General features: G+C 37.5%; 1 protein-coding gene across 1 annotated transcript in view; it reads left to right on the forward strand.

Moving 5' to 3' along the window:
• The window catches only part of BNC2 (basonuclin 2), a 286,450-nt gene that overhangs the window by 21,936 nt on the left and 244,039 nt on the right, over positions 1–20,475 (forward strand). The window contains exon 2 of the mRNA XM_029920382.1: positions 17,744–17,827. Coding sequence (XP_029776242.1) covers positions 17,744–17,827 — 84 coding nt within the window. The remainder of the gene's footprint in view (positions 1–17,743; positions 17,828–20,475) is intronic.

Below are 20,475 nucleotides of genomic sequence, written 5' to 3' on the forward strand. Positions count from 1 at the left end.
TAATCATAACCTAATTATGAATGCAAATGCAAAGTTTGTTTTTTAAAAAGTCCTGAACAAAGGAAACAGAAAAGCAGAACACTGTGGGACACAGGGAAAACATATCCCCACACTTAAACCTATGACTTTCAATAGTAGCAGTAATAATAAGAACTTTTGGCATCCTCCCAAGTCCTGTTGAGAGGGAGCAGCAAATGGCCTGCGCAGTGTGTGGCTCTGCAGAAGTTCCAGAGTGACACATGCATCACAAGCCGGTCACAATGCGAAGGGTCAAGGGTCATGTTCAAGAGCAGGGTGTTGCTGGACCAGGCTGAGGAAGCAGAGGTGGCCCCTCAGTGCTCACTGTGTGGGTCTGTGTACTCCTTTCCCGTCAAAGCTGGCTCAGCACGGCCAAAAAAGAGGTTCCTTGGCAGAGTTTAATGGCAGGATGATGTAGTCTGTTGTGACTAGTGCATTCCTTTCAGGTTAAACTAGGGAAATGGCATTGTGTTAAAATTCCAAGTCGCATGAATGTTTTATTGCCACAGTGCATTTAGCCCTCTAGGGGAGTGTGTGTGGCAGCGGGTGGGGGTGGGGGTGGGGGGTGACTTAGAGACTCAGGAACTATCAGAAGAACACTTCCCTTGGAAAATTTTACCCACCAGCGTGAAGCTGATTTGCTGTGATGGTCACTTAGAAGGGTTTCGCTTTTTCCTAAACTGTGGCTGTTTAAAGTCTTGCAGTCTGGACAATTAACAGCTGAAGAAAATATGACAAGACACACGCAAAGAGGTTGGGAGATAGAGAGGAGGAATGCACCAGAAAGGAGCTGAGCTGCCTTCTTGTGTAAACTACCGGAACAAGAGCCCCCTCCCCCGTCCTTGGTCCCAGTCTCCCTCCCCTCCCCCTCCCCCTCCCCAGGCTGTGTTTTGCTGTCTGCCTGAAGGCCAAGAGTGATCTGTTAACCTTGCACCACTGACTGGGAGGCCACTGCAGCTCATGGTACTGTATGTTACCATTACTACTCCCTCATTCCTTTCACTGGCTGGTCTGTTTTGCTTTTTTTTTAACCATTTCTTTGTAATAACGGTTTATATTTGTCAGAGGGATATAATTTCGGAATGTAGAAGGTCCAGTTTAAGCAAAACAAACTTAAGTATTGTGCTTGTATTTTTTCCCCTTGGCGTTTAGAAGAGGTAAACTGAACCATTCTAATTCATTTGCAGCCACAGGTTTCCAGTGTGATTTAAAATCAGGAATTCTGGAAATTGGGCAGTTTAAAAGATGCAAGTCATCTGAGCTGTGAATCTTATAAAGGGACTTTGTTGGGAAGCCATGTGAGCACCTTCAGGGTTTTAAGACATTTTTGGGCTTTGCAGTTGTCTCAGATATGTCCATTTTGCAGATTTGCCCCTACCCCATTCCCTCTCCAGAGGACACTCTTAGCCTTCTCATTCGCTGTTCCAGTTGTTTTAGGCTTAGCCGAGGGTGTGTGTATGATTTGACTTTGGTTGTAATTGTGCATGTTACATGTAACACTCAGGATTGCTTCATGATTTATCTGACTCCAGTTAACTTATTACAGATTAAAGTGTGGATGTATGGAACAGCATTCTGACTTTGAATTGTGGTTTTATAAAATATTCATGTGCCCGATTTTTTCCCAGTGAATAGGAAAAGTATGCATTTTCTTGGGTTTACCCAAGTAAAGATACCATAATAACTTGAATTTTAATTTTGAATTGCCTTTTGGTTTCTCTTTACTTTCAAACCATAATACTTTTTGTGTTTGCATGTGTCATTTCCTCCTCCTTAATAATGCATATATATACGTATGTAGAGTTGTGTATGTGTGTGCCTGTAAGTCCACATACACTGATCTCTGTCAGATACAAGGAAAAACTTGTAGAGCTGTTAAACTAAGATAGTTTTTTCTTGCTAAGCTATTTTTGAAAATGTTATGTGATAGAAATTTAATACATTTTATATATTTCTGTAAAGTGGTTTTATATACTTCTCTCAAGTGATGATTTTGTCAAAATAGACCTCCTGAGTTTAGCCCGATTAATGTTATCTGTATAATGGTTTGTTCTTTATAAACCGATATATTCATTGTTTATGGGAGGTTTTAAACCAATAAATAGTTAACTCTATAACAAGAATCAAGATTTAAGTATGGATGTGGCACTTCAGAGTTTAAAATTGATTAAATATTTTTCCTAGCGTCCTAAAGAATACTTAAACTACTATTTCTTTCTTTTTACTATGTTGGATATAAGTAATGTAAGTGATGTTGGGAGTTTTCTTCTGGTGATTTTGTTTTTAGTTGCAGATTTTATAGTGTACTTTTCAGAAGAATATTAAACTTACTTGTGTTGAAATTTTTTCCCCCTTATAGCAAATTTCAAAATTAATTCTTATCCTAAATAGTAGAAAAACTTGACAGTGCCAAACTGGGGGAAAAACCTATCATGTACATTTAGATTATCTAAAAATATATTTGTTATCTTGATCATGGAAGCAGTTTTTGATTACAAAAAGGATGTTGTGGTTATTTCAACCTTTTCCAATTTGACTTATTAAAATTTTTCCTTCATAACTCAAGAGGGAAAGAGTAAATTACTCCAATATCATACCTCTCTAATAAGAAAATTAAAGTTGACTTAAGATTTTTTTCCCTAAGAATCAAACTCTGTTAATATCAGTACTTGTTCTCTCAGCATTTTTCTGGCCCCATTGTATCTGACATCAGTGTTTGGTATTGTAGAACATGGAGGGGGGATGAAAAGATGGGACCTGAGTTCAGAGTCTAATGTTGCCACTTAACTAGACTTGTGACCTTGGATAAGTCACTGTAATTCTAGTCTTTATTTTCTTTAGTTTTACAATTGGGAAAAGAACAGTTAGCTTGAGGATTTGTCAGGAAGATGAAATGAAATAACACTTGGGAAGCTTTGGGACCCAGTAGGTAGGTATTGAGTAAACTGTATATCCCTTTCTTTCATCTTGCCCTTGGGAAGCTTGAAGAGGTAAATTTAAATAAAATGTTTTAATTTCTTCAGTTAAAGGAAAAGGGAGATTAGGCATTGGCAGACACTTTTCTCTCTTTCTCTCTTTCTTTCTTTTCTTTCTTCTTCTATTCTTTTTTATTTTTGTTTTGTTTTCTGAGAATCCTCTTGTGCCACCCATTAGTCTTGCATTTTTGCCACTTTGCACAATTCTCACCTGGTTGGCCTTCATGGATGGCAGAACATTGCTGTTATTTCTGTGATAACAGTTATGGCTAGCTCTAGACTAGAGGCAAAGTTGGGAAATTTCTCCTGAGTTCTGTATACATCTGTATCATCAGTTCTAGTCCTGTGCCTGAATGGAAGCAGTCTTATTACACTCATTATCATTTGATAGTAGAACTTGAAGTTTGATTGTGTAGATAAGACCCCCACTTCTGTCCTTGGCTTTGTGAATATTCACTTGTATTCATGGAATTAAGGTCACACTAAAACTTGTAGTTTTAAACAAAATAGTAGCAAGCAACATAAATGTTTATCTCTACAATATTTTATCTTTATTTGTAGTCTTGCATAGTGCTTTAAGTGTAGTTAAGGGCTTGAGAACTATTGAGCAAAATGTGCTACTTTTAGTGCTTTTTAATCCTGTATTATGTTTTATCAAAACTAATTGTGTTTTCCTGTGCAGTACTTAATATTGTTATAGATGACCTTTGATTAACATTATTATTTTGCTTAACATCTAGTTTCTCTTAGCCAATCCTACTTTGAATATACTGCATCCTCAGATCTAAAATAAATATTTTGCTTAGCATTTATTTTCATCTGTTACTAACAGTAAAAGAATGAGGATTAAAAACTAGTAACTTCATAGCTACCTCTTAGCTCACACAGTGTGCTATACTTGGTATCCATGTTATCTTATTCAATTATTAAAAAGCATTCAGGGTGGGTGCAATTATTTTCTTTTTGCAGATGAGTAAATAAAGATCCAAAATCTGTATCCAGCAAAGTTAATCCCAAAGTCTTTGCTTTTTCCTCGGTCTTAATTTTTATCCATCTGTAACTTAAGCCAGCTTTTAAAAAAGGAAAGCAAAAAAAAAAAAAAAAAACAGTAGTTGCAGGATCTTTGAGGATTTTTTTCTTTCAAATTTTATAAGGAAGTCAATATTTTTGTCAGTAGGACTGACAAAATCAGAGGTACTCTAGATGCAAAGAGGTACAACTACAGAGGCCTACCAGAGTTCTATGGACTAACTGATCAGAAAATCAAAGCATAATGACTCCCACACTCTCAAAAAAGAAGACACAGCCAAACCTCAGTTTCCCCATCTGGGAATTCAGGGTTTTATTAATTTTGAGTTTGGAGGTGCAGTTATGGGGAATTCATAGGAAAAACCAATATCTGCATAATTTTATTATTTTTTCAAGGTTTTTATTTTTTTGAGGGAGAGAGGGAGGGAGGGAATAATAGGGGGAGGGGCAGAGAGAAGAAAGAATCTCAAGCAGGCTCAGCACCAAGGCACAGAGACCAATATCAGGCTTGAACCCATGAACTGTGAGATCATGACCTGAGCCTAGATCAAGAGTCAGACGCTTAACCAACTGAGCCACACGGGTACCCCTGTTTCTGCATAATTAAAATTTTTTTTAAATGTTTATTTGTGTTTTTGAGAGACAGAAGGACAGAGAGAGACATAGAGTGTGAGCAGGGGAGGAACAGAGAGAGAGGGAGATACAAAATCCAAAACAGGCTCTAGGCTCTGAGCTATCAGCAGAGAGCCTGATGCAGGACTCAAACCCACTAACTGTAAGATCATGACCCGAGTCGAAGTCAGACGCTTAACTGAGCTCCTCTGTATAATTTTAAAAGAGAGTATATCTAAGAAAAAAATAGTGTAAGTTATATGCCAAGGTAAAAAAAAAATTATGTCATTGTACAGCTTTTCACATATTAATTTTCAGGACATAGATTTTGTTTAATCCAAAGCAATGAAATGATTTTACTATGGGAAAAGTCATAAAAAACTAAGTCACAGTTTTATGTCTAACTGGAGTCTGTGTCTACAATTATATCTAGACTCTACTTCAGTACGAAAAAGTTTTTGTGCTTTATATTTGCATATCTGCAGAGATATATACATATATATGTGTAAGTGTAAAGATGAAGAATATGGATAGATTTAACTGAGAAAATAATGTAGAGAACACTTTAAAATAAACTGCTTGTAAAACAAATTAATTGACATGGTAATTTTATAATATCTTTATAAAGCAGGAATATCAAGTTTTCCAACTTGTTAAAAATGTATTGGGATTTTATATAGTACTTCATTAGAAATGTAATTTCTATTTCATTAGCAAGTGTGGTAGGAAGAGTCTATCTAGACTTTTGAGGCAGATTTATCTGCAGTTTAGTTTATCTTTTTATGCCACTTTGGAAAAGCTTTGTAACCTCCTTGAACCTCAGTTACTTTGCTTATTAAAGTGGGGCTTAGAAATCATGACTGTAAAGTCTGGCACAGAGAGGGTGAGCTGTGTTGGTTGTTACTAGCAATTTCTCCTTCTGATATTCTTGTGGTTAGTTTTCAGGCCTTATGCGGTTGTTGACTAGCGTCTCTTTATCAATGGTGGTACTCGGTTCTTAATATTTGTATCATGTATATACTTGGCCTTTTCATTACTGGTTTAAAAAATACTTTTGTTGAAGAAAATGAAGATGGAGAAAAACCTCTCCTTTCTTATTCTTCACTGAGAATCAGCCACTGAGCAGCATAATTCTAAAATCTTATGGGACTTTTGGGTACTTTATGAACCTTTTTATGGTAACCTAGAAGCAAGACACTGATTGAATTAATACATTTCCATTCTGGGGACTATTCTGTTAACCTCTCTTTTTCTTCCTAACCCATGCATGCATGCAGGAGACTTTTTCAATCCAAAACTGAGGTTGCCATATATAATGGAAATGCCAGTACCTAGATATGCTGGCTGTTGGTAAGCCTAAGAAAGAGCCTTTTTGACTTTAAAACAAAGAAAATAGAAAAATTAAAACAGCAAGAACAAAACCAGAAGCCTCCCCAAGCCAAAACAAAAAACAAAAAAAAACTCCCTTTATTTTCTGAAAAGCTTAGTACTTTTTAAATGCAGAATCTAAACTCTACACCTTGATTTTAATTTATAATACTTTAAGCTTTTTTTTTTTCTACAGCTTTTGTGAAAAGGTTGCATATTCATTTTCTACGGATCTGGATCTGATTAAGTAAACTATGGAGAGTAAAAATAAAAACTTTCTGAAAAGCTGCCACTAAGGAAACATTTCATTAACATCTTTTTAGTAATATTTTCACTTGCAAACGACAGATAGGTATCAGTTGCATAAAAGGATTATGGATATATGACTTGCTTTGTAAATTTTACTCAGCCCTATCATAGATACCTTTTTATGTCTGTAAATATAGATGTCCATTATAATTTTTAATGGATTCTTAGTAAATCATTGTACCATAATTTATTTAATGGATTCTTGGTTTGTGGACATTGAGATTGTTGCCAGCTCTTTTCTTTTAAAAGGAGTGTTGCTTTCACTGTGCACACTCTTGTTTGCATTTGTATTATTATTTCCTAAAGGTGAATTCTGAAAAGTGATGTTTCTGAGGAAAGAGGTATAATTTTGCAGTTTAAAGCAAGGTTTGGTTATATGTTTTCACTCATGTGAAACAGGAGAAACTCAACAGAGGACCATAGGGAGTGGAAAGGGAAAAAAACAATTAAGGAGAGGGAGGGAGGCAAACCAGAAGAGACTCTTAAATACTGAGAACAAACTGAGGGTTGATGGGGGGGTAGGGGAGAGAGGTAAATGGGTGATGGGCATGCAGGAGGGCACTTGTTGGGATGAGCACTGGGTGTTCTATGGAAACCAACTTGACAGTAAACTATAAAAAGAAAAAATAAAACAAGATTTGGTAAACCTTTTCTATAAAGGACTGAATAGTAAATATTTTAGGCAGCCATGTGATTTTTCTCTCAATTCAATTCTCTTTGTAGCCACAGTCATATAGGCTGTATAAAGGCATAGGTGTAGCTATATTTCAATAAAATTTTATTTACAAAAGTAGATCACAGGGTAGCAGTTGGCCCACTGGCTGTAGTAGCCTACTCCTGGCGTGAAACAGAGGAGACCCTGATTGGAGATGGAAGTTTATCTCTGGTTGGCCATATGCCACTCTCATAGTATTTAAGAAATGTGTTCCTATCTCAGGGCAGTGTAATGGGCTGATTATTTTCTTTCCAGGTATATGGCAATCAATACATGTTTTAAAGAGGTTATTAAAGGAGATTTTCATACCTGCTTCTACTTCAAAGCCTAGTAAATTTTAAACTAAGAATCTTTATATTGCCAGTATTTATTTTATCATTCTGCACTTTAGATTTAAGGATATGTTGACAACTTATGGGGCAGAGAAAGATAACTTATATTTATATTGTAGAGAGAGTATGGTACATTTTCTCATCTCTAGAAGATTGCTTTGATGGAGTCAGGTTTTGAGGTATCCTGAAGTAAGCTGGAAGGAAAGTCCAGCAAGAGAAGTATTATTTCCATGGAAACATACCACAAATCAACAGGGTGACATTGCATTAGTTACTGCATCTTTACAAGCTAAATTATTCTCAGAAGAATGCTCTATGCATAAATAGTAACCTCCTGGCATTTTGAATTTCTATAAAATAGGAATTATTGGCTCTTTACTGCCTTAAGGGTGTTTGTTGAAGATCTGATGGAATAAAGTACAGTTAAAATCACTGTATTTGTAGCTTTGGCTTACTGATGCCACTATGAATTTTAAGAAATTTATTTATTATTTATTTTGCATGTATTTGTTGACTATCTGCTGGATGTGTAAAGCAGTGTGTTAGGCACTATGGGGGAATACAAAGAGAAATTAGTTAGTACTTGCCCTTAAGAAAAGAAAAACATATATTTACACCAAAGTTTTATAGTGCTGAGATCCCTAAAGGATGGTAGACCACTGGGGGAGGAGGTCTCTTCTACCTTGGGGCATCAGAAAACTTCCTAGAAGGAGTGACATTGGAAAATAGGAAGGTTTCAAAAGTAGAAGACAAGAGAAGGTATTCTAAAAAGAGTAGCAAGAAAAGTATGTCACATTAGGAAAGTCCAAATCAATATGCAGTAGAGATACCCAGTAGTTTAATTAGACTGTCTATTAAGTATTTGTCATGAAAGAGGAGGAAAAGATAAAGCTAGAAAGGCAGGGTAGAGAGAGCTAGGTTGCAGAGGGCCCGGAAGATTTAATAATTTGTGGGTAACTCTAAACATCATCTAGGAGAATAGTTTCACAGTTGGAGTGGTGATATATGGCACTGGTTGGTGAGTGTGAAATGATAAAGTTGGTATTATCACTTTAAAGGGTTATGGCAAAAGTCTGAGCATGCACTTGTTAGAAATGATCTGGAAGGTCTCTGTGTGTGGGGGGAGGGTCGCAGGGGGTGGGTGGCAGCTGAAGAACTTGAAAATGAAGAATGGATAGGCTTTTAGTAAACCCATTTACTGGATTTGGGAAATAAGGCTTTTATTCTTGATCTGTGGTTCTGAGTTTTTGTTGATAGGATTATGGTGATAACATTGCAAGAGAGAGCTGTAGTAAAGATAGGATTGTAATGAACCTATTTGCTTTGCTTGTTTAGCTAGAGGTGTTAACTGGAAATTTCTAGTAGGAGCTGTAGACTCCTGTACTGGACTGAAATTCACATGAAGTAAGGAATGGGGAGGGATTTGGGAGCAGTTCTCATGCAAGTGGTCCATGAAACATGGGAAGAGCATCACAACACCAAACGGGGAAGCCCGTAGAGAGAAAATGGTGTTTTATAGCATTACTCTTCATTAGGTAAATTGGGGACATAAGTAGCTCTTTGTGTGAGACTACTAACACCAAAGCAAACAAAAATGATGTGTTTTATCAGTTATAAAGCATTCTGTTGTCTACTAAACTTCTTTTAACCCCTAGAGCCATTAGATTTTAGCAGGAAAAGATATTTGAAAAATTAAGATTCCCCAAGGAAAATATAAGAAACTCTCTTTTTACTTTTTCTTCTCACCACTTGCTGAGACCTCCCCCACTAACAAAGCAATGCCACTGATCGGAGGGATTTATATTCACTTTTTAGCTGTCTGGTACAGAGAATAGCGCAGCATTTCATGTCCCCTAGACCTTACCCTAGTTAGGATCAGTGGACTTGGGATGGAGTGTAGGGATTGTGGTTAGTGGGAGGGTGGGCATTCTGTAGAAATCAACTTTGTACATTTTTGTGCAGTTTCTCTTTTTAGGCTGAGGTTGTCCGCAGGCTTGGGGGGGGGGGGTATTGTGCAATACCCAGTATGGCATATGTTTGAATTGGGAAAGTTTTTGCCATACAGTAAAGAACAGCAAGACACAATCTGCCTTCTCATTTCCTTTCTTATCATTACCTGTGTTCAGACTTTGCATGCAAAGAAAACCACGTTGATTCATTGATCTTAGGCATGCTACATTATGCACTTTGGCAGCATGGTGAAGGCTCCCCTGGCTCTCCTGTTTACAGTAGTCGGAATTCCTCTGGTCTGTTGGTACAATTTGTGGCCTCCTTCAGCCTCACTCTTCATAGTGAGTCTAACTCCTGTCAAATGGGGCAAGGGGCTAGTCCAGAGAAATCTCTATCTCTAGACAACCACTGTGCATTAAATCTAGTTTAAGTGCTTTGTATTTTCCCTCTTAAACCATGTATGTACTAAAACTTTTTTTTTTAACCATATAGGTTTAATGTAGATGATTTACTGGGTAACTTGAGACATTGAGTTTTTGGGGGGTAATATTTGTTTTCTCGCTTTCTGGCACAGAGCACATTCTTCTATCTTATTTCATCCCTCTAACTCCTATTTCTGCTCTCACACACATTTTTTTCTTTAATATTGTTAAACTTAGGGAGAAAAGAAGTCCTTTTGATATGTACCTTTGTGCGCCTTTGATAAAGTAAGATCAAGTAAAACGTACCCATTTTCTTCAAAAGTAAACTCCTTTCTAAAAAAAAAGCTGCCCGCTTAAAAAAAATTTAGTGGCTTCCTGATCATTACTCAGAATAGCCCCTTTCTCCTCATTAGAGATAGTTATGTAGTTACTTTTATCCTCATTCTTTATCACTGTGGAAAACCAGAGAGCGAAGCTGAGTGAGTGGAACAAACCCAGGGGCTGAGTTCAAGGTCACCTGGATCATTTTAAAGTGCTTTTAGTTTAAATGCTGAAGTTAATGTCTATCCCCATATCATTCTCTTCTGATGTTCGCATCTGTGGAGTTGGACAGACCACTGCTCAAGTGGCTTGCTCATTTTGGCTTTCTTACTTAAGAGACTCCTTCTCTGACATTCCATGTCTTTAGAGGAAGATTTTAGGACATGCTTGAACTTATGCCCTGGTGCTTTCTTCTCCCTCCTCCCCTCCTTTTTTTTTTTTTTTTTTTTTTTGAGAGGCATATATTTTCTTCTTTTTTTTAAAAAACATTTATTTAAAAATTTTTTATCTTAATGTTTATTTTTGAGACAGTGTGAGCGCAAGTGTATGTGGAGGGGCAGAGAGAGCAGGAGACAGAGGATCCCAAGCAGGCTTCACACTGATGCAGAGAGCCCGAAGGGCTCAAACACACACCATGAGATTATGACCTGAGCCAAAGTTGGACACTTAACTGACTGAGCCACCCAGGTGCCCCAAGAGGCATATATTTTCTAAAACTAAGTTATCATCTAGAGTTTGCCTTCTCAGTTATTTTTTTATTTTCTTGTTTATTTAGGCTAGTGATTCTCCAATGTTAATGCTCCTCAGCATTACCTGGCAGGTTTGCATAGACAAACAGCTGGGCTCCACCCTGGATTTTGTCACAGTGGGTCTCAGGTCTTCAGTCCCAATGGCATTTCAGACATGTGTCCAGTTGATGCTAATATGCCGTGAATGAGGAATGGACCTTGAACCACTCACCTGGACTGTTGTTTTTGTCTATCTATTTGCTTGTTTGGTGTAGGGTTTCTCGCCCCCCCCCCTCCCCCAAGGGTAGAGATTCTTCAGATTGTATTCACCTATGTTCCCTAGAAGCTTTATATTTTTAATTCTTAGGTCAAGCCACTAGCATGAAAAGAGAACTCAGAAATTTGCCTTATGTTTTAATTGTGAAGGGCTTGATTGGGGCAGGAGTGTGAGATGTGCCACTTTTCTCTTGCTCCTTCCCCCAGTGAAGAATATAATAGTCATTCTCTTAGAGCATAGACAGATCTTTATAGACTTTCTCAACACAGCATTCTAGAAAGCCTTCTGAAAGTTGATTGACCTGGCCCCTAATTGAGACTAATTGAATATATATAATTTCTTAATTTCCCTAATTGCTTATATTTATTATTCCTTTGATGCTTGAGGTTTACTTCATCTCCCCCAAATCCCTTTCTTTGTCTCAAATGTCTCAGCTCTCATGGGAGTGTATGCTGGGGGTGGGTGTGTGATGTCTGGGGCCTTATCATTTATTAATACTGTGTCCCTACTGCATGCTTTATCTGTGCTTTATCTGTGTCATCTCCTTCAACCTAGCCTACCTTACACAGTAAAAATAATTATTCCCATTTTATGGATGCAGGAAACAAGGCTCTGAAATGTTACTTTACTGATCAGCTTTACAAGGTACTGCCTCTGGGATTAAAGCTAAGGTCTAACCTCCAAGCCAGTGTTCTTTTCAGATTACCTACCTTTAGGATAGTTGGAGATAAGCCTTGAGTACAGAAGGAAACGTAACCAGGGGTATGTATAAGCATACTTGAAATTTCACTTAATGTCACTTGTCTGACTTGGCAATGTACTGTATATTCCCATTAGCAATAGTCTGAGGTGCTAAATTTCCAAAATACTCAATTTAAAGTGATTGTAAACCAGTTAAAAAATAATCTGATTCTGTAATTTTCTTTAGGTATAAAGCCCACATGGCACATTTACAAATAACTTCATTCACGTTTTCTTTTTCGGTGCTAAAACCCCTGTAAATCAAGAATTGGATAAATAAGCCAACTCTCATATGGCAGGAGGCTTTTCTAGTGAAATACTAGTGTGGTAGTTGAGAGAACTTTGTTTTAATTTCAGTTTCACTCAGTGTATCAAATGTGGGGGAGTACTGTACTGATGGACCCCAGTTTTCTTGTTTAAAAAGAGTATGATAGGGGCACCTGGGTGGCTCAGTCAGTTAAGCGTCGGATTTCGGCTCAGGTCATGATCTCACGGTTTGTGGGTTCAAGCCCCGCGTCAGGCTCTGTGCTGATAGCTAGCTCAGAGCCTGGAGCCTATCTTCAGATTCTGTGTTTCCCTCTCTCTCTGACCCTCCCCTGCTCCTGCTGTCTTTCTCTCAAAAATAAAAACATTAAAAAAATAAAAATAAAAAGAGTACAATAGAAATTTTCTCTTTTCCTTTTACTTGTCTGATAGGGGAATTAATAAATACTATGTGTAAAGCCCTTTGAGGGCTCTAGAAGAAAGTAATTTCAGCATTATTCATGGTTCATCAGGCTCCCCAGGGTGTCACCAGGAAAGGAAGATTTTTATATCCTGTCCCACATTTACAGTATAAAACCAAGGTTTGTGGCTGTGAAAAATCTCCTGATAGTGTACCTGCAGAGCATACATCTATCACAGAGTCTAGGACCCTGGCTCACCCGAGAGGGCCAGCTCCCAATCCCAAGGCGGAAAGAGAGTGAACCCCAATTAAATGGTACCTGGCTCCTGAGAGGATTCCCTTCCACCCTGCCGAGTCCCATTGAGTAGCAGAATCACTTCCTTGACCCTTCTCTGTTTTCTGCTCTTGATCCTATAGTTCATTATTCTGAGATGACTCTGGAGGGGACTGTCCTCTGTCCTACTCAGTTCTATAATACATCTCTCATTCTTACCATGTTCCTATTGATACAAGCCTGCCTTATCTAAGGCCTCTATAAGAACTAGCATATTTCTGGCCATTCTGTATTGAAATTGGATCAATACTGTTTTGACTCACCAGTTCCTTTCTGATTGTTAAGCAGTATTTCCATCCTTGAGCTTTAGGTTTTGTATACTCTCAATTCTGAGTCTTAGCCTGGGATTCCACAGCTGAGAGAGGTTAGGCCCAGAATGTTATCTTTAAGTTAAATTGTAGCCTGAAAAATTAAGATATAAGTTATCTGCACATCTAGCAACTTAGTTCATCTCTCTCTTTTTCAGTTTTTGTATTCATTTGTTTTGTAGCAAATGTAGTGTTAGTGTACATCTTTATCTTTACAGTGTTGGATACTTTATTTCTTTCTTTGCTGTTCTCACAAGAGCTCCTGACTAGCTTATTGCCAAATCTATTTCACTTTACGATCTTCCTTAATTTTTTGTGTTATCTGAGTAATTTTTCCTCTTACTGCTTGGCATTGTCTAACCACTGAAATTAGGCTGATTAAGTCCGTGCTTCTTTCTGGCTTGGAATGTAACACAGCTTGTGCCCAGCCACGTCCTTCAGTCCTCTAATGGGACTCTTTATGGTTTCTCTCTCTCCTGCTCTCTGTTTTTTAAAACAAATTTTGTCTGACCACTCTTTTCCAAGTTTTTTATGGGTTTAGATAGTTTAACTCATCCCTGCAGTGCTAGATTGAAGTCACACACACTTCAGAACTGATCCAGGCTTGTGGCCAGCAAAACTGGAGTCTTGAACTGACATGGAAGTAAGTTTGTCTATTTAGGCTCTGACTTTTATAGTGCCTATCAGGCAAATGACTACCTGAATGTTTCATGTTTAAAAATAAAATAAAATTTCAAATGGGCCCTGACTGTGCAAGACGCATCCCAGAGTCTGTATAATCCCTTTTCTTGGTAATGTGTTTCTTTTCTCAAGTTATCATTTCTGTGTGTCTTTGTTTCTTCTATTCCATACATATACCTTTTGCCTCATTCAGATTCAGTTCTGGGTAGTAGCTCCTGTTGTGGGACTTTTTCAGTCTTCTTTTCAGAAGTCTGGCCCATAACAGTTTTTATGTGTGATCTCAGTAAACAAAGAACTAGTGTGCGTGTGTGCGTGCGTGTGTGTAGGAAGCCTGCCATATTTCCTCCCTGCCCCACAGAAAATGTGTTTTCTGGAAGCCCTTTTGACACTGAAGTGAATGCCCACTGGCCCTCCCTTACTGAATTCCCCTGTGAGGGGAGAAAGAAGGAGAGAGACCAGGCCTTTATGCTTGTTGTCATATCTTTTGTTTCTGCTGATTATACACAAAGTAAGTTGTAAATAGCTCTCTCACACACCATGATTCCTTTGAGGTATGTCCTGGAGAGTAGATATGCACTCAGCTTCAACTTACCCAGGGGATTTTAGGTCCCTTTCAAGGCCTCTTACTTCCTGTTACAGCACTAGCACAATGAAATTTAGATGAGTACCAGGCAATTACCATTCTCCTAATTAAACCTGTGGCATACTGTTCAGAAATTAGCCGGTCAGTTTAGTATTTTTTAAATTGTTTTCAACTTAAATGTTTTTATTACTTTAAAAGCAAAATATACTAAAATGCAAAAAAGAATAAAAAATAAGACATCCCCTTAGTCTTACTAGTTTCCAGAGATAAAAATCACTGCGAAACATTTGGTGAAAATCCTTATAGAGAACTCTGTTTTAAAGTATGGCATTGAGGCAGGCACTGAACACTGGCATGAAAGAAAGCATGTAAAATTGGAGTTCTCCAAATCAATTTAAATTTTATATTCCAGGAAAACAGTGGTTAGGTACACATCATATTTCATTATCTTAATTTAAACTGGAGTGATACTAAGGAGATAGACAATTTATGTCTGCTATATCTGTCAGTCATGTTTTTGATCGCTTGTAACTAGCTGTCTCACTACTGAGGGTTCTAAATCAAAAAGCCTAATTGTCTAGGTGTGCAGAATTATAACTAATTAGGCTACCAACTTATATATTTTTTGATATTTCCTTGGTATATTTTGATGAGTTAGGAAATAGATATAGGTTGCTTTCTCCTTAAAATTTTTTTCTTCACCTGATGCTGCCAATAAATATAGTGAATGGGGTGGAGAGTATTAAAGCTGCAGTTTTATTTTAAATCTCAATTTCCTCATCTTTAAAATATGGGAGTCCATTTTCATGGATCGTGATAGCTTTTTTTTCTCTGCTCAGAAACTCTAGGATACTAAATTTGTGAGTGCTAACTCACATCTCTCATGTAGTTCTTTTTTGTGATTTGGATTGTTGAAACATTCTTGTAGCCTGGCACTGTTTCCTTCTAACGTATTCACAGACCTTTTTGTTCTCTCTCAGAAACTTGTATTTCTAAGTGTCTGACATTGTAATTGAGTGTAATTGTAGTTGTGTTTAGCTTTCTCCTTTCCTCTCAAGAGTGTTTATAAAATGCATTCTGGGGGGTGGAGGGTCATAGAAAGGAACTAGTTACTTAGTGTTGGTGATACAGTCAAATAATAGTATGGTAAGTGGGAGTTTGTTTTGTAACATAAAGTATTATTTGCACTTAATTTGCAATATATATATTCTGGCTCATGGAATCTGCTTTAATCAGTTAAGTCGTCATATTTATTGAGGTTTTATAGGAAGCTGTGTGTGGGGTTTTGTTTTCCTGTGGAATATTCTAAGATGAATTTTTTCCCAGTTCTTCTATTGCCCCGTAGGGAGAATTACTGTTGCAGAACTCATTAGTGCCCCTCCATATGTCAGCTGAGGGGTGGCATCAGCATCAGTCTGCATGTGCCACAACGCACATGCACAGTGTCTCTGCTCTTCTCCATGCCCCATTTCTTTCTCATTCCTCAAGTTAGAGGCTAAATTCCTTTCACATTGCTTATGTTGTCCTAGACCACAGAGCAAGTAAGTAGTAGGTCTTGATAACACACCTTCTCCACTTCCTTTGTCTTTTTTGTAATTTCTTTCATATGAAACATCAGCAAATGCCTCTAGAATGTAAGCTACTATATGCAACTATTGCATGTTTTTCATTAGCTTCTATCAAATATGTTCTGTCTTCTCTCTTTTTTTAAAGAGGCATATGCTTTTTTTTAAGTTTCAAAAAATTTATTTAGTTGGAGAGAGAGACAGAGACAGAGAGAGAGGGAAAGGGAGAGAAAGAGAATTTTACTTTCAGTGCAGAGCCCAGTGTGGGGCTCGAATCCACACACATGGGATCATGACCTGAGTTGAAATCTAGAGTGGGTTGCTCAACCAGCTGAGCCACCCAGGTGCCCTTCTTCTTAGTCTTGTCATTTCTTAAGTTTGGGCATTGCAACTTTCTAGCTAGTTACCTAATGAAGCCTTGGTTTTGTTTTGTTTTTAACTGTCAAATGTAAATGCTCATATCCCATAAGACAGTTGAAAAGAACAGGTTAATCTCTGTAAGGTGCCCATAGGGTGGCATGACTGCAAGTGTTCTGTAAATGTAACTCTCCTCCTTTCCTTTTGGGCTCCAGTGTGAAATTTTTGGGTAAAGAGTGGTTAATTTCAAAGAAAGATGATGATCTGTCCATGTCACTTTATGGACATAGGCAAGAAGAAATAATGCAGGACTTAAAAGAAATGGGAGAGTTGGTCTTAAAAATGGAGACTCGGCTGAGTGCTTAAATATTAGTAATATTCACTGGTGAACTTGCAAAGTGAACTTCATTGAAAATTGTTTAGATTTAGAGAAGTGAACTGATTTGTGGGTCAACAGAAAGAGGGAATTACCTTCTAAGGCAGTCTACTTGGCTGAAAACTTATCTCTGAACAAAGAAAATTGACTGGCACAGATGATCCTAAGTGGAGTTAAAGTACAGAACAAAACAGCAGAGGTCGGCTCTGATGGGGAAAGAAGACAGGAGGAAGCCAATTGATGGACCAAGATTCTGATACACATAGTTGTATGATTAATGAAGATAGTGTATGTTTGGGAGTACTGAGTAGTGATTCAGAGAAATATTTAAAAAACAGAGATGGAATCTAAATTGTTTTGTCTTTATCTCAGAAAAAAATCTAAAATGTCAGTGACATTTTGGGATGAGATCAACTAATTAGATAATTGAGTTTTGAAAGGGAATCTTAAGTGCCTTTCAGTATAGAATTTTAGTTATAGAGAAAAATTGTATATTATAGCTGTTTTATTATTTTTTATTATGGGAACAGACATAAAATAAGCCTCTTGAACAAAATTTAGAGATAGTAAGTAAATAATAAGTATTGAAAACAGAGTCTGTGCTAACCTATACCATGAATAGGAAAAATAAATTTGATCAGGTAAATGGTGGAAGGGAACATAAGACATTATAGAATGCAATGTTTTTCATTCTCACATAAGGAAATTAAATAGCAGAGGGGAAAAATGTCACTGGGATCAAGCAGAGATTCTACACTTCTTTCTCTCTTTAACCTTCTCTGCTTTCATTCAGAGATATTTATTAATGCCTACATTGTGCTACACATTGCAGATACAAGGGGAAATAAAAATTTTGTGCATTTTTATTCTTGGAGTTTACTTTCTGATAGTTAATAAACTTGGTTACATGATAATTACAATATACGTGACTTACTAAGTGTCAAAAACCAATTCAGTCATGATGGCCTGTTTCATGCCTGCACGTGGGATGTTTGTGCTTCAGTCTGGGTCTAATGTGTTTCTGTGCAGTTCTCAGCAGCCTCCACATCCAGCGTCTAACTTGGCCATATTCCCCCAGGTTCCAGTGGCATGTGCTGGCAGAGTGCTGGGTGCAGACTTTTGCCCAAACCTGGAGGAGCCAGACCAGAGGCTGGAAGTCCAGGTTGGAGTTTTATTGCTTTATTAGTTGGGGGTGATGTAACAGAAACAGTTGTCCCTGAAGGCCATACAGGTATAGCAATGCTATCAGGAGATGCTCAATTGTGGAGACAGGTGTAAAAGAGGAGCCAAGGTGGCATGTGTGCAATGAGAGGTCCTTTTCAGGATATATTGTCTGTAACTGGAGATGATTCATTTAAAATTTTATTCAAGAAATGATACACATCACAGTGGTTAAGAACATGGTTTCTGAAGGCTCGCTGCCTTAGTTGACAAAAGTTACAATGAGGCCTTTGTCAAGTTACTTTAGCTTTCCCATCTATAAAATGGAGATTCACCACCCAAGGTGATTATAAGGAGTAAATATTTTAACATATACCTAGCAGTTAGCACATAACAGGCACTCAGTAAATATTAGCTCTTATCTTTTTATTTATTTATTTATTTTTTCTTTTTTTGAAATTTTATTTTATTTTATTTTACTTTATAAAGTTTCATATTTTTTTTAACATATGCAATTATTTTCCATCATTTACAATACAGTAGTTACAATGACACTCCAAACAGAAAAGCAAAGTAAAAAATCAAAACACCAACTTCTGTTTCATGTAATTAGACTTATACAGAAATTAGAAGGTTAAGTAACAACTAGTTAATCACCTAATTTCACAGCTATCTGAAGCTCTTATCTTTTAAAATTATCATGTGCTCAGCACTGTGCTTGGGACTAGAGACACATGGTGAGCAACCCATGCTTCCTGCATTATTATCTCTCAGCTCAGGAGAGCAGAAGCCATTCAGCTGGGCACTGTATAGAAAAATAGGATTTAAAGATAAATATCTTCCCTTTTTAGGAGCTATGTCCTGTGACACAATATTAAGTTTATCAGCAAAGTGAAAGTATTTACCTGGAATTCAGTTCATGTTATGTGGTCTTGGGATCTTAGAAGCTCTTTGGTGTATATCAGATTAAGAATATAAATATGACACCATGGCCAAAGACCTAGCTTTGTTTTTATGTGCCTTTTAATATTTTAGGGATGTATGTGGCAGTAATGCAAAGACACTGGCTGAAGTTGTAACATGGATGGCATCCCCTAGCATCAACAAATATATGTTATTTTTTTAGGGACTCCATTTGGCATCACTTTCTAAATTTTCAGACTTATGGGATGAACGTGGTGAGCTTGGTTTTAAAGCATTTTTACTATTTAGATACCCCACGTGAGAAAAGAGAGTAGCTTTAAAAATTGACTTCTTCACAGTTGGAGTGAAGGTAGAAGTGGTGGTGGAGGAGGTTTCAGTTTTTATGGTACTGAAGAGTATACCAGCTCCTGCACACCTGTTCTTGGCCTAGGGAAGACCACCTGAGCTCTGCTGTGCCACAAGCTGGTACTGTCTGGGTGGTGTATGGCTATGGTACAACAGAAAAGCAGGTGTGATACATATGAGACAGGATCATGTATTTCCCAGTTTTAGAAAGCTAACAGCTTGTATGTGACACATAAATGTAGAGTGATGGAAGGCTTTTCATGGAGAGTGGTCTGATCCTTGACCTCTTTGGGTAGGACGAGTGATGTTCTTCAAACACATCACCTGGAATGATCTGTCATGGGTGGTTGTTGGATAATCTGTTTGTGAACCTTGAGTTATGGAGCAAAGAGCAATGGGTTTTGCAGATGTGACTGCATGAAATAAAACTGAAAGAGACCAATGGAGCATATTATTTTAACATACCAAGAGAGAAAATGTGTATGTACTAGTTTAAGTGAAACCCTGGTTGTAAGTAGTTAAACATTTGTAGAGTTGACAATTCAGCATGGTCCTTGCAAAGAAGACCAAGCCCCTGGGCAAAGAAACGAGTCTCATTTTATTGGACTCCTCCTCTTGCAACACCATTTTGGCAGACTGAGTGGAAAGGTTGATTCTGTTCAAAGATGGTCAAGTATGGTGAACTGGTGAATGAACTGAGACCCATTTGAACCATTTCCTTCTCTTTTTCCTCTTCTTAAATATGGCTTCCATACATTTTAATAATATCTGGTACATATCCATATTATGTCAGTCAAAAAAATTCTGACACTTAATGTGTTCTTCACCAGCTAACAATTTCAGGAGTACTTTTTAGCTTAGATCCCTTTCATTCTTGCCATGACATGTATTCTGGTCTTTTTTTTCCCCTAGGGAATGAGCCATTTCTTAGTTTTAGTCTAATTCTGCCCTCCAGGGAACTCACTATAATACTTGCCAGAGGCATCTATTTTTCCTACTTGGATCTTAGGCTATCCCTCAGTGCCACGCATTATAACCACTAGAGAATTTGCTGTTTGGCCTCTTGCTTCTGAGAACAGCCTTTTGTACACCTTGATTTAGGAGCAATGGTTTGTTTATATCCTTTCCTATGAAGGGTTTTCATTTAGACACACTGAGCATGCCCATATCTGATTTACTTTTATATTTTAACTAACATAATTAATTTCTCATGACTGGTGGAGTTCCTTTCTGCTCTTGCTTTTTTCCTTTTCATTCCTTTTTTGCTATCCCTAAAATTTCAAATGGCTTAGCAACTTTATTGCTTAGTAATCCTGAGATCTTGGACACTCTTTCATAAACCTATCTTTGGTTTTGAGTGACTGTTATCATTGAAGTCTG

This window comes from Suricata suricatta, chromosome 13 (genome assembly GCF_006229205.1).
Source record: "Suricata suricatta isolate VVHF042 chromosome 13, meerkat_22Aug2017_6uvM2_HiC, whole genome shotgun sequence".
Taxonomy (NCBI): Eukaryota; Metazoa; Chordata; class Mammalia; order Carnivora; family Herpestidae; genus Suricata; species Suricata suricatta.